Below are 14,407 nucleotides of genomic sequence, written 5' to 3' on the forward strand. Positions count from 1 at the left end.
ACGTAGTATACATATTGCAGTTGTTTCATTAAGGCATGTATACATAGTGTAACAATTGTCTCATTGAGGTATGTATACGTAGTATACATATTGCAGTTGTTTCATTAAGGCATGTATACATAGTGTAACAATTGTCTCATTGAGGTATGTATACGTAGTATACATATTGCAGTTGTTTCATTAAGGCATGTATACATAGTGTTACAGTAGTCTCATTAAGATATATGTACATAGGCCTACAGTTGTTTCATTTAGGTATGCTTGCCCAGTTATACAGTAATCTCATTAAGATATGTGTTCATAGTTTTACAGCAGTCTCATCCATGTACGTGTAATACAGTTGTGTTATCAAAGTATGTATTTACATAGTGATCTAGTAGTCTCTCAAAGATATGTGTACATAGTCCTACAGTAGCCTTATCAAGGTACTTGGATATAGTGTTGCAGTATTTGCACTATAGTAGGTTCACTAAAGTATGTGCAAACAGACATACAATAGTCTCACTAACATATGTGAATTTTGTAGTATCACTTAAGTATGTGTACTAAAATAGTCTCACTAAGGTGTATGTACTACAGTGGTCTTTTCCGTGTATGTATACTAGTATCATTAAGATATGTGTACTGCAATAATCTGGATAAAGTATGTTTACTGTTGTAGTTTCATTAAGGTAGTTGTATCAATCTTGTATATTCTCATTAGGATGTGCAAAAATTGCATGACCCAGTTCTAATGGGGGTGGAATGTAGATAGTTAAATTAAATTATTTCATTAGTATAGTTTTGTGTCTAGTTGTTAATCTGTGTATTTGAGAGTTCTAAACTAGAAATGTCTCACTACCAGTTTTTGTTTATTTTAGATTATTTCTCTGGGTGCTGGGTTTGACACATCCTATTTCAGGCTGGAATCTGAAAAATTTCTTTGTGGTACTAAATTCATTGAGGTAGGATTTTTGATTTTAAAAGTTTGTTTTGGAATAATGCAAAATAGAATATCAAAGATTTAATATCTCCCTTGAGGCTGACTTAGGGCTAAACTTGAGTGGTTTTAGTTTTATTTATTGTGTAACTCTGTGCTTAAAGACAGACAACTGAGGCTTAGCAGTAATAATATCATAGTGGGTGCAGTGCAGATAATCCATTGTGTATCCTTGTGCATAAAAACAAACAATAGGTATAATGTATTTAATATGTTATGTCTTATATACACTTGTAAATATTTTTGTTTATAATTATTAATTGAAGTTGAATGTTTTCAATTGTTAACAAGTTTTACAATTGAACTAAAAAATTATGACCCATCCAAAAATGCTTGAGCAAAAAAAAAAGAATAAAACTAAATTATGATTTAGCTCAAACAGTAGGTGATATCTTACAAACTGCAAAATAAAGCAGTTTGGTCTTGCATTGATTTATTTTATTGATATGTTGTAAAACTGAACTTGCAGTTTGGCTCATACTTCACCACATCACATTTTGTTCTATGTAATTCAGTAATGATTTTTAGGGGAATTAGGGCCAAACTAAATTTCAGTTGTGAACTAAGCTGGGCAATTTCTTTGCAGAGGGCATTAATCACCAAATACTAAATCTTTATAAAACTACATAAAAGTTTCACTGTTGATGTAAAAATGTGTAGAATTTGATTCCATACCAAATTTATATTGCTGTTGGTTCATTTTCTTGAAAAATAGCACTTCTATTGGAGTGCAATTTTAGCATTAGAAAGAAGTAAAAAAAGGCTATCATTGCAAAACCCTTCCCTCTTCCCCTTACCTCCATTTCTAGTTATTCCTTTTTTGCTTATTATTTGAGTTCATGAACCCTAAAACTCAAATACAGAAATCAGTTGTACTGTAAATTTCATACTTTGCCTTGGGCAATGACATATTTTCATAATTTTGTCTGTTACCAAAAAGGGTCATAAAAATTTTCCTGTGGGCTAACTATTGGTTGGAATTAAAACCTATTGAAAATTATTTTATTAAGTCTATTCAGTAACCTGTTAGATCACTCACTTTTAGTTGGTCTTCTCTGATCTTGTAGAAACCCTGGTAACAGAATTACATGGGATTTTCTCTTGCTGTGTAAGCTTACTGTAATAGAACCTAATTCACAGTTTTAGCTCCAGAGGTCAGTGCTGATAATGAAGGCATTGTTTTAACTTAACTTCAGTGTGTGTAATAGAGAGTGGCAACAGTTTTCTTTTTCCATGCTTCTTAAAACAAAAGACAAATTTTATCTGCATAAGTTTAAATCACACAACATCCACTCATAAGGTGAGTAAACACACCAACACATCAAGTGAGTGTTCAATAGAACTATATAGAAGTGTTTTATTGCTAAGTTGTTATACAGGTTGACTTTGTGGAAAATTTCTCCACAAAAACTCAAAATGAAATTCAGTCTGCATACGAGGCTTACAATCAGGTCACTCTTTTCACTGTATGTGCCTTAGAGTAGAGAGGAACACATTCAATGGTGATAGTTTCTGATTACCTGCAAATATCAGTTAACATCATACTCACGGCCATCTTACAACATTTAATTTCAACTGTCCATCAGTTTCAGAAAGTAGTTGTTTTTTTCGGATGGTCCATCAAATTCATTTAAACAATGCTTCCTTGTCTCGAGCATCACACTGTTAAACAGAAATACAGAGTGTAATTGCTTTGCTGCTTCTCATGGCAATGGTCCAGTAGATGGCATTGGTGGAACCACAAAAAGATTTGTCTCCTCAGAAGTGATGTCTGGCAAAGCAGAGGTAACAACATACGATGAATTTGCTGATGCTGCTGCCAAGAAATGCCAGAATATTTAAATAAAATACATAAGCAAAGTTGAGGTTGTCAGAAATAAAAAGCTGGATGATGACTAGAATGAGATATCTCTCATCCCTAACCCAAAATGGGTGCAGTCACCGTGGTTACACCATTTGTCATAAATGTGCAGCACCATGCGAATTCTCCTCCCACAAGGCACCACTTCAAAGGTAAAGATGCTGATGGTGGTGATCACATTGATGATGATGGTGAAGAAGACTATGTAGTGAAAATAGATGTTACAGCCAACCTTGACAACAAACCAGAATCTTTGCCTAAAAATCTTAACTTGAAGTGTGCGGTTGTCAAATACTCTGTCCAGAGGAATGCCAAGATATTTATTGGCCAGATTCTTAAAACTCAGGACAATAAAGTCACCATCACATTCTTGAAAAAGGTGGAATTTGGCAAGTTGGTGTGGCCTGACATTGATGATGTAGATTCTCTTGACAGGTCCAGTGTAATCAAAGTACTTACTGAATCACAGATGGATAGATGTTTAAGAATTGGCTTTTCAGATGGAGTTGAGTTGGCCTAAGTACATGTGCATAAATCTGTTCTCTTTTCTATGCCACATACTAGCACTAGGCTTGAAGTAGTATCAAAATAGAAAAATACAGTTCTCTGAGTGCATAGGTGTAAGAACAAGTATTCTGAGGTAATATTTAATGTATTATTCACATATATATTCAGACAGGTAATTCTGTTACCATTCTGTTATTGAACTATATTTGCTAAGTTTAAACAAACAGTGTATATAACAGGACCAAACCTCCTTCCATGAATTAGTCACTATCCATCTCTACGTTGTTATGCCAACCATCAGCTTCACTTGGCTAAAAGATTTGGATGGAATGTCATGACATTTGTTAGAAACAATTTTGAAATTTTCTGTGTAATTCCATTACCAAAATAAAATCAATCATTATTTCACCCATATGTTAGGATTTTTGATGAATACAACTGTTTATTATAGGGAAGGGTTTGTACTTCCACAGCCTACTCAAGTTATTCTTCAAGACACAAACTGGGCTTCAGCATTCGTAACCAAATTCCAAAAATCGTTGTGAATTCTAATTTCGTTACTGTGTAATTGCCCAGCTGTGCAAAATGAACTCTGGAAGAAAAAATGACCTGTTGAAGAATATAAGAATATATTTTTTATTTATCAGTATTCTTTCTCACTCAACACTTACGTGGCATTCACTTCAATAATAACTATTTACAAAGAAAAAGGAGTTAACTGTTTCAGCTAAGTAAGCTGCAGTTTGAATTCATTCCTTCATGCTGCTAGTGCTAGGATTAGTATATAATCTAAAATGTGTGAGAGATAAAGTAAGGATCTAATAATGGTTGGAGACGGCTTGAATGGGTAATGAAGAAAAACTTTAATATAAGTTTAACATAACAGCAAATGTACAATGTTTTGACAAGGTTTTGTCATCATCAGATATATGCTTGCTATACAAATTCTCAGTCCAGCATTTGCTACTGCAATTGATATGAGTATTTATTGAGTCGCTTATCATAACACCAAATAATAGAGAAATACAGGTTATTTTGTAATCATTTTAAAGCAAATTTTCCTTTTTTACAATTACATTTTAAAAATATACACATTGGATTTTTCTATTTACATTTAAACTATTAAGAAAAAGAATACTTGCACCAATGTTTTTATTTTTTTTGGAGATACTGAAAAATTTAATTGAAAACTTCATGTGGTTCTAGAATCAAAGATAGGGAAAATTGGTGAATGTAATTTTGCAGACCTGTTCTAGAGGTACATAACGTTCAGGATAAAACAAAAAATATATTTTTAATTCTGGAGAAAAGTAATATACACATTGTATGCTTAATGAACAAACTATATAAACAGAAAAAACTACAGTAATTTCTTTCTTTTCTTTTTTGACAATTTAAGATTTAATAGGCTTAATTTATAATCATCCTAAACACTATCTTGCTATGGCTCTGAACACAGTGCAGTATACTTCAAGGTTCAACATCAACCTTAGCCTGATAGTACAGGAAAAGCATTTTGGCTGGATGCTGCCTTGGCTTAATTTTGAGTATCAGTGATGTTAGTTTTTCAAACACTGTTTGTTCAAATTCTTTACTTCTGAAAACAGAAAAGGAACTTAAAGAGGGCAACATGTGTGGGTGAATGCAACATGTCTCTTCAACACAACCCCAACATGGTCAATTTTAACACTAGAAAAATCTAAAACTGTCTGTATCACTGCTTTGGATTTGCAAGAAGGTACCTTTGTACCATATCCCATGTAAGTTGGTTGACATACACATGAATAGTTCATCTAAACCCCAAATTGTGTTGTCCTTGCAAAAAAAAATTAAGCAAAAGACAAAAATACTAAAATTGTCTACATTTCTGTTTGGGACCTGTAAAATAGTATCTTGTTACCTAATCCCATGTAATTTGCCTGAAATACCACAGAGTAATTGTCAAAAAACCCAAAAATTATGCTTTTAGTGGCATCATAATCCCCTTATAATTACTTCAAATGGGGAAGTCTAACATTTTTGTTTGTCAGTGTGTGTGTTGCTTGCAGAAAAGTATCTCTGTACCAAATTCTATGTAAATTGTTTGAAACAAGGCTAAGAAAATAACCAAAACCCCTAAAATTACAGGTTTATTTAACCTTTTGATCCCCCCCCCCAAAAAAAAGACTAAAGATGGGCATATCACAAATTTAGTATGTATATGTATGGGACCTGTAAAAAAGTATTTTTATACCAAATCACATGTAAATTGGCCAAAATATAGCAGAGTAATTGTCAGAAACCCTAAAATTATGCTTTTTGTGGCATCTTGACCTTTCTAAATGGGCAAGTCCGACTTTTTTGTACATCAGTGTGGTGGGTGTGTGATAATTTTTATTTTGCCAATTTTCATTTTGATTACTGTAAATATTTTTAGGTTGATTTACCTTTGACCCAAAAAAATCCTTAAAAGGGCTTAAATAAAAAAAAGAAAAGTCTGGTTGTATTGGAGCAAGGTATAACCCTACCAAGTTTCAAGTTAATCTGCCTAGAAATGAAAAAATGTAGGTTGATTGAATAGTGTTTGGAAGAAGAAGAAACAATAGAAAAACAGTATGTATCTCTGCAGAGACATAACTACAGCCAATCAAAAAATTATTTTCATTCTCTGGTGATCGACATCAGCATAATTCTGTTTGTTGTTTTAAACACTCTACAATTCTGATATTGTACAATTCAAAATCATCTTCTGATACATGTATGTTACACTTAAATATTTAAGCTGTTTAATTATTTATCAAAAAAATTAAACATTGTATAGTAATCATTTACAATTTGTAGATTTTTGAACAGTGTAATGGTTCTATAAGTGTATTTGTAGCTGACAAGTCTTGAATGAAATGCATACTTTGTGTACATGTTTTATCAACAAACACCTTTCTGTGTGACTAACCCTAATATGATCAATAGTCTGAATGGATTAGTTTCTTGAAAAGTTAATGTAGAGCTCTATTCATATAACAAATGAAGCTAACCTGACTAAGGAATATATTAAAGTAAAGTAAAAATGGTTGCAATATTGTTTCTGTTTCCATTTATTAATTTATAAGTGCTAACATTATTAACTATAAGGCTAATTGTTTTCTCCTACTGTCAAAAGTTAGTAGAAATTTTAAGTTTGTGTACTTTAACTCTCAGCTTTGTATATGTAGCCAGAAAAAATATACACTTTTATTTTCAATTTTTTATATGTAGCCATAAGAAATATATATACTTCTCAACTTTGTATATGTAGCTAGAAAACTCATACACTTTCATTTTAAAATTTGTGTATGTAACTAGAAAAAATTTGTACTTGGTTCTCAACCTTTATATGCAGCCAGTAGTAATATACATTTCATTCTCAACTTTATATATGTAGCTAGAAGTAATATACATTTCATTCTCAACTTTATATATGCAGCCAGTAGTAATATACATTTCATTCTCAACTTTATATATGTAGCTAGAAGTAATATACATTTCATTCTCAACTTTATATATGTAGCTAGAAGTAATATACATTTCATTCTCAACTTTATATATGCAGCCAGTAGTAATATACATTTCATTCTCAACTTTATATATGCAGCCAGTAGTAATATACATTTCATTCTCAACTTTATATATGCAGCCAGTAGTAATATACATTTCATTCTCAACTTTATATATGCAGCCAGTAGTAATATACATTTCATTCTCAACTTTATATATGTAGCTAGAAGTAATATACACTTTTATTTTCAATGTTGTGTATGTAGCCAAAAATAAACTTGAATTACTCACTTTGTATATGCAGACTAGAAAGAGAGTTAACTTGAAATCTAAAGTATGGCTGCCATAACTATTTTTCCCCAATAAACCTTAAAATGAACAGTCACTTGACTAATTACACCTGACTTTAAAATATTACAGCTAGTTCAACTTTGTTAAGCTTATACTGAAGTAAATTACATTGATTGGATTTGACACTCTTAAGTTGATTATTTTACTGCATTATTATCAATACTTTTCTTTTTCATGGATTTATTTGCTTTTTAAAATATATGGTATTTTCCACAAGTTTTGTATTTGATTTTCATGCAAGTTGTTAATATTTCTTAGTTGTGAACTTTTCCAGTAATTCACAAATATTTTTACAGGTGGATTTTGAAGGTGTAATAACCAGAAAGATGACATGTATTAATTCCCATTCTATACTCAAAGACATGATGCCAGAAGATACCTCAACATCTAGTAACAAAAGTATTAGTAAGTCATTTGGCATATTTCGTTAGATTTATCTATTGTGCATTTTACTGAAAAATTTATTGTAATCATTCAAGTTGTATAAAGGAAACTATCACACTCTTCATAAACAGTTGTTTTTACTGTGCTAGTTTCCAATATGCAGTTAACCCTTTTGCATTGGGCTGCATATTTTACATGACCATTTAATCACCATGTAAATAACTTGTACCCATGAAGGTCTACATACTATAACTCTAAAATTACTTAATGTATGTTCACGAAATTTGGCAAGCTTTCAGTCCACATTACAAGTCTTTTTTTTTTTTAGATCAAAAATCAGAATTTTTAATTAAGTCTTTTTGCTAAATATTTGTCCATAAATATATGGAATTAGTGTTGACTACTTTGAGTGCAAATAGATTTTCATGTGAAGATTAAAATTACTTTTCTTTATCTGAAAATTTTAAAATTCTATTTGTGCAATCTCCAAAACCTCTTAAATAAATATCAGATTTTTGTTTTCAGAAAACTTTATATTTTATCTACCATAACTCTATACAGGGTTGGTCGATGTGACTGACCTCATAACCACCCTAAAAATTAGGAAATTAATCTAAATTACCCATTTTTCTTTCTAGAATAACTGCAAATTGTAGCAGGAAACCACAGTTGTTCATTCTAAATACCTTAAAGCTCATAACAGTATACATCTATTTATACTTACTTTTATTGTTTCATTACCCTTTGAACTATGTCTAACTAATAATCCTGCCATGAAAGTTGTAGACCACTTGATATACAGCTCACATTACTCTATTTAATTGCATTATGCAAGAGCTGCTTGCAAGCATACTTTGTGAAGAGTTGATATCATTACTGTTATTATTTTACATTCTCTTACCTGATCTAGCTTTATCTAATCTAATAAGTTTCTAATTTTTTCATCTCAGTTACTTTTATAATAATAAATAAATAACGCACATGAAAAACAATAAATGTAATACTTACCAGGGTTTTCCAGAGTTGGTAACAAGTTGTTTTTTGCAAGTCCAAGTCAAGTCGTAAATCATTAAGGCCAAGTCTCAAGTCATAAGTCATTTTAGGCATCTTATCTTCTGCATTTGTTTTTTATTAAAAACTAAATTACACCCATAAAATTAGCCCACACTCCCATGGCTCAAATGGCTATTGCTGTTGTAACAATATTTACCTTTTGCAAGTTTTTTTACCTTGTCCTTCACCTCTTCTGATGGCAAGACATCATGTTTGATCCATATCATGCAGAATGCTGGATAAAGTACTGCTGACAAGAGATAAACTGGAAATCCAAATAGTAAATTGGCAGTTTCCTGTGTTGATTCCATCATTTGTGCAGTGACAAAGATTTCTTGTGAATGAGTTTTTGAGGGCTCTGATCAGGCTATTCAGGTACTGAACATTGACTAACATATCATTCAGATGATAGTTTAATGACAACACACAGGGCAGTACAGGGCTTATGGTGAGAACCTGCTCTCCTTGCATCAAGTTGATTGCTTCAAGGAAGAGTTCCAAGATGGTGACTAGTTCTTGCAACTGTTTCATTTCTCTGTTGCTGAAAGTTATCTCTTTATGTGCTTGTTCTTCCAGGAGATTGCTTAATGCCTGATGGTCAAGACATACTATAGCTTTAACCTGCCTTCAGGTTGAGTTCTATCTGAGGCAGTTAAGAGCAAAAATCCCTTTGTTAGACCCAAACACCTTTTCAAAGGCTTCTTTAAGGAGCAACTGAAATGCAGTAAGGTGCACAATTATGAAGCTTTACTCATGGTGAGGTTGATTGGTTTTATTTCCTTCAGCCCATCTGACACCACCAGGTGCAGGGTGTGTAAAACATTGCAGCCATTGCTTCTGGTAGTTCCTGGTCAGTGCCATATCTACATTTTGCTGGTCTTCTTCCTGGAACTCTTCCTATAAACTGTCATCATCAAGGTCATCAACACTAGTAGGTCCTACATCATTATCAGTGGTTCTAGGGAAACACATAGTGAACACTTCATTCATGTTTGATGCATTGTCACATATAGTATAGTCCAGATTGTTCTTTATTACATATTCATCACAGACATCTTCAAATGCCTTATTGATTTTCTCATCCGTGTCGGAACCTGTGAGAATGTCACAGCTTAGCAGATACGACCTCAGGTTGATGGCAGGCTTCTTGATTTCAATTGTATGAGTAGTCACACTAATGAAACCTCTCATCGATCTATCAGATCTAATGTTTACAGTGGAAGAAACCCAGGATATTTCTTGTAGTTAGGGTCTTATGAGATCTTGTTGTTTTGTAACCATGTCACTTACATGGGATGATATTTATATCTAAACAACAAGCAATTATTAATTTATGAATTGTGAACACTTAAAAAAAACAAGCTTCAAGTTTTTGTTATAGTAACTTGTGGTAACAAGATCTGACAATGTTATATCAAGTATATTTATGAACTTACAAGAATTATCTACCATAAATGAAAGAAATATATAAATATAAAAGTGGGGTTATTGTTATACCTATTTTTTGAATGCTGTCATGATATAAAAGACTGTTTAGTGTAGATATTATTAATTTATTTATTTTGTGAGTTAATATCTTATGATTGGTTAGTGTGTTTCTTATAATAAGAGAGTTAAAAGCAGACAATTGTTGGAAGTTGTGTTTATAATTCATTGATGCTGAGACTGTCGAATGTCACGTGCAGTACATTGACGTTGAGAATATAGAGATTTCTAGAAGGTGGGCAGAAAATTGTGTGATAAACATATAAATAGTGTGACATGAGTGGAAACAGCAGATAGACAGACAGAGCAGATGAGAAAGTAAAGTCATGGGAAGTAGAAGTTTGGCCAAAGAAAGTTAAATGTAAAGTTAACTACCATAGGAGTGAAAGGCCTGACTGTTAATATAGGACTAATGATTAATATGTTAGAGGAAAACTAACAGTTTTAAAAGAGATAAGAAGTATAGTTTTTTCCATTAAAGTGAGTTCTAAAGTAATTGAACCAGACTGAGTGCATTTGACAAAAGGAACAGATGATATCTGAAGTACAAAGACCAGACAATTACTGGAAAAGCAGTATATGACTGTGGTAATTCATGCTATAATTGTAAGCAAATTATGCACAGAATACTAGTGCGATAGACATAGAGAAAGGTAGGTTGGCTTGCCAACTGAAATTTTAAAGCAATTGAATAGGCCTAAGTGGACTTTTGACAAGAAGAAGAGAACTACATATGTAGTGTTTATGATATGATATGCCAAAATCTCTATAGTGTAAAGAATTTCTTGTACATACATTTAACAAGTTTGAATATATATATGTATATATATATATATATTTAAAACAAATGGAGTGTGTGCTGATTGTTCATTTATCGTTGAATTTATTGTCAACAAGTCACAGTTACCTACTGTAGAAGAATCCTAAGCCCAACTACAACACACCTATATATCTATACTTACCATATAAGTATAAGCCTTTAATTAACAATTGGCGAGCCACAGCCAGGATTATACAGTGGTTAACGGCGATATAAGAAAACGTGAATGACAGCGGAAATAATTAGGCCTGTATACACACAACTGTAGTAGTATCACTAATAATGTGTAGATTACCATCACGCTATATAACCATGTCAAATTTTGATAAATCAGTAGAAATTGGAGAGCATCTTTGGTTAAAAACAGAGAACTATGAGAGTTTGTTAAACAACAACAAGAACTAGAGAGATAAGAGTGTAGACAGAGAAGAAAGGAAGAAAGACTAAAAAAGAAAAGGAAATAGAGAGAATGAGAATAGAAATTAAGAAAGAAGAAAAAGAGAGAGAGGAGAGACTACAGATAGATAAAATAAAGCACAAAGAGAGAAAGATGAAAATGAGAGAAGAAAATGAAAGAAAGGAAATGCTAAAAATAGAAAGAATAAGAGCATAAAGAGAAAAAGAAGAAAATGAAAATGAGAGAAAGGAAAAACTGGAAATTGAGAATGAAAGAATAAGAGCACAAATTGAAAAAGAAGAAAAAGAGAGAGAGGAGAGACTAGAAATTGAGAGAATAAAAGCATAAATAGAAATAGCAAAACACACCCAACTGAAGAAAGAATAACCCAAGAATGACAATGGTATCAGGGCCAGATGACCCAAGCTGCTCAAATGTGATGAACAGAAAGATGACATGGATGCTTTCCTGTAGAGATATGAAAGATTCTTCCAAACTCAGAACTGGACAAAGGTGACTGGGCAGTCTGTCTCAATCCACTTCTCACAGGAGAAGGCCTAAAAGTATATGCAGGCATGATGTCACAAGATGCCATGGACTATGACAAATTAAAAGTGGCTTTACTGAAATGATGTGAACTTTCTGAAGAAGGTTTTCACCAGAAGTTCAGAGAAGACAAACCAGACACTGGAAAAACTGTATTTCAGTTTGTGGCACATCTGTGGCAATATTTCACCAGATGGACTGACATGGCCGTGTGTGAAAACAGTTTTGAGGGACTGGCAGGTGCGAGAACAGTTTTCATGATTATGTGTTCAACCAACATGTCACTGTTCTCAAAGGAGAGAGCACCAAAAGATGTGGAGGAGATGATCAAGCTGGCAGAACAGTATATATAAAAGCCCATGGAGGTAGTATAATGGGCAAGTCCAAGAATATCCAGTTAAAATTGAAACCATTAATGGCTGACCAGAAGCAGGAGTTTACCAAAGGTAACAGGAGGTTAATAGACAGAAGGGAGAAGAGATGTTATGTTTGTTATAAAATGGAACACATTGCAAAGGAGTGCAAGTCCATCACCAGCAAACAACAGCAGAAACCTCAACATAAAGCAGCTGGAGATTATTTACAAAGACAGTGCTGGTAAGAAACAAGAAAAGAGCGACTGGCACTATGGATACTGCTGCTAAAAGACAGAGAATCAAGACTACTCCTCAGATTTAATACAAGAAAGCATGATTGATCAGTGCAAGACTAATGGTTGGCTCAGTTTAGCAAACAGATTATCAGCACCAATAGTGATGGGAGCATGCAACAAATATCAATAGGTGCCAACAAATTATGATATGCCAATATATGAAGGCTATGTTGGGGACAAGAAAGTGAGGGTTCTGTGAGACACTGGGTGCAGTAGTGAAGCAGTGAGAACCAGTCTAGTGTCTGAGGCTCAGATGATAGGCAAGGTATGCCTGTGTGTGCTTATTGATGGGACAGTGAGAAAGTTTCCCATGGCAAAAATACAGGTGGATACTCCATATTATATAGGAGACCTTGAGGCCATGTGTATTAAGGCACCAATATATGACTTGGTGATTGGAAACATACCAGTTAGTAAGAATTTGGAGGAACTAGACAAAAATAAGACTGCTGAAGCAACTGTAGTCACCACAAGAGTTCAAGAGAAAAAGAGCAAGCAAGATATCAAGTCTCTTAAAGTCTCGAAAAGTGACATCCCAAATGTAGGTCGATGGGAGCTGAATGAAGTGTAGAAGAAAGACCCTTCACCACAGAAACTTTGGGACAGTGCCTGAGAGGAATTCAAGCACAAGACAAAAAGGATAGAGACTTACAAAACAGAGGACTGGAAAGGAATATTGAACCAGACCTATCAAAGCAGTTCTATTGGGAATGCCAAACCCATCAAAGACAGTCAGAAGCACTTCTATAACAAGAAGACCAAGGACCTACATTTCAAGGTTGGAGAGAAGGTCTTAGTTCTGCTTCCCACAGCTGAGAGAAGGTCTTAGTTCTGCCACCCACAGCCAACAACAAACTCACCCGGCAGTGTAAAGGACTTTTTGTAGTACAGGAAATTCTCAACAGAATGCACTATAAGGTGAAAGTGGATGAGACAATCAAGGTCAACCATGCCAATCTGTTGAAGAGGTACTTTGAGAGGGAAGAAGACCTTATGGGTGCAGCTACTGAGGTTACAGATGAACATGGCTGGTATGGATGTCATAGAAGCAGAATCTAAAGACAGTGACTTCGTTATAAAAGATAAAGACCTACTACACCTAAGACCATTGAGTGGAGATGAGACATGCAAGGACCTCAAGATAAGTGAAGAACCATCTGGCAAGCAGAAGAAAGAGGAACAAGATTTACTGTGTCAGTATACAGTTAGATTAGGAAAGACAGACCTCAGGCAACACAAGGTCAATATGAAGACAAGGGATTCTATCAAGGTGAAGCCCTACTGGAGACTCTATGCTAGGAGAGACAGACAAAGGAACTGTAAGTGTTGGTGTAGACTGTATGAGCAGACTTTATGTATGAACTAAAAACAGTCTTTGTATAAAGTAAAATAAAATATTTCTCTTGAAGAGTGGTTTATGTCATGATATAAAAGACTGTTTAGTGTAGATATTATTAATTTATTTATTTTGTGTCAATGTTTTATGATTGTTTAGTGTTTTTTTATGGTAACAGAGTTATAAGCAGATGATTTTTGGAAGTTTACAGACACGTGAATATATATACAGTATGGAACAAAGAAGTCACATGTCCGGAGGCTGCTTCACAGCTTAGTTAAAGTATCTTGCCCCCCATGAGTGTTGGTTTAGTGTGGAGTTGTTTTGTTCAGTTAAGATAGCTTCCTTTATTTTGCATTTATTGATAGTTGGCTCTTTGTATAATACTGCAGTGTTTTTCGTATAGATATACTGTGGTTTTTTGAGTTGCAGTGGTGGTAAACATGGAAGGTTTTATATACACCTGGAAAAAAGTTAAGCACCCCCGTGTTTTTTTCAAGTGATTCAGATTCGACGTTCTTGC

At 33.5% G+C, this 14,407-nt stretch overlaps 1 protein-coding gene across 5 annotated transcripts in view; it reads left to right on the forward strand.

The window, feature by feature from the left end:
* The window catches only part of LOC106466031 (tRNA wybutosine-synthesizing protein 4-like), a 103,758-nt gene that overhangs the window by 24,841 nt on the left and 64,510 nt on the right, over positions 1 to 14,407 (forward strand). For all 5 annotated transcript variants that reach the window (XM_022393990.1, XM_022393992.1, XM_022393989.1 and 2 more), the window contains 2 exons: positions 861 to 944; positions 7,508 to 7,616. In XM_022393990.1, the coding sequence (XP_022249698.1) occupies positions 861 to 944; positions 7,508 to 7,616 (193 nt within the window). The remainder of the gene's footprint in view (positions 1 to 860; positions 945 to 7,507; positions 7,617 to 14,407) is intronic.

The sequence above is a fragment of the Limulus polyphemus genome, unplaced genomic scaffold (genome assembly GCF_000517525.1).
Source record: "Limulus polyphemus unplaced genomic scaffold, Limulus_polyphemus-2.1.2 Scaffold2128, whole genome shotgun sequence".
NCBI lineage: Eukaryota > Metazoa > Arthropoda > Merostomata > Xiphosura > Limulidae > Limulus > Limulus polyphemus.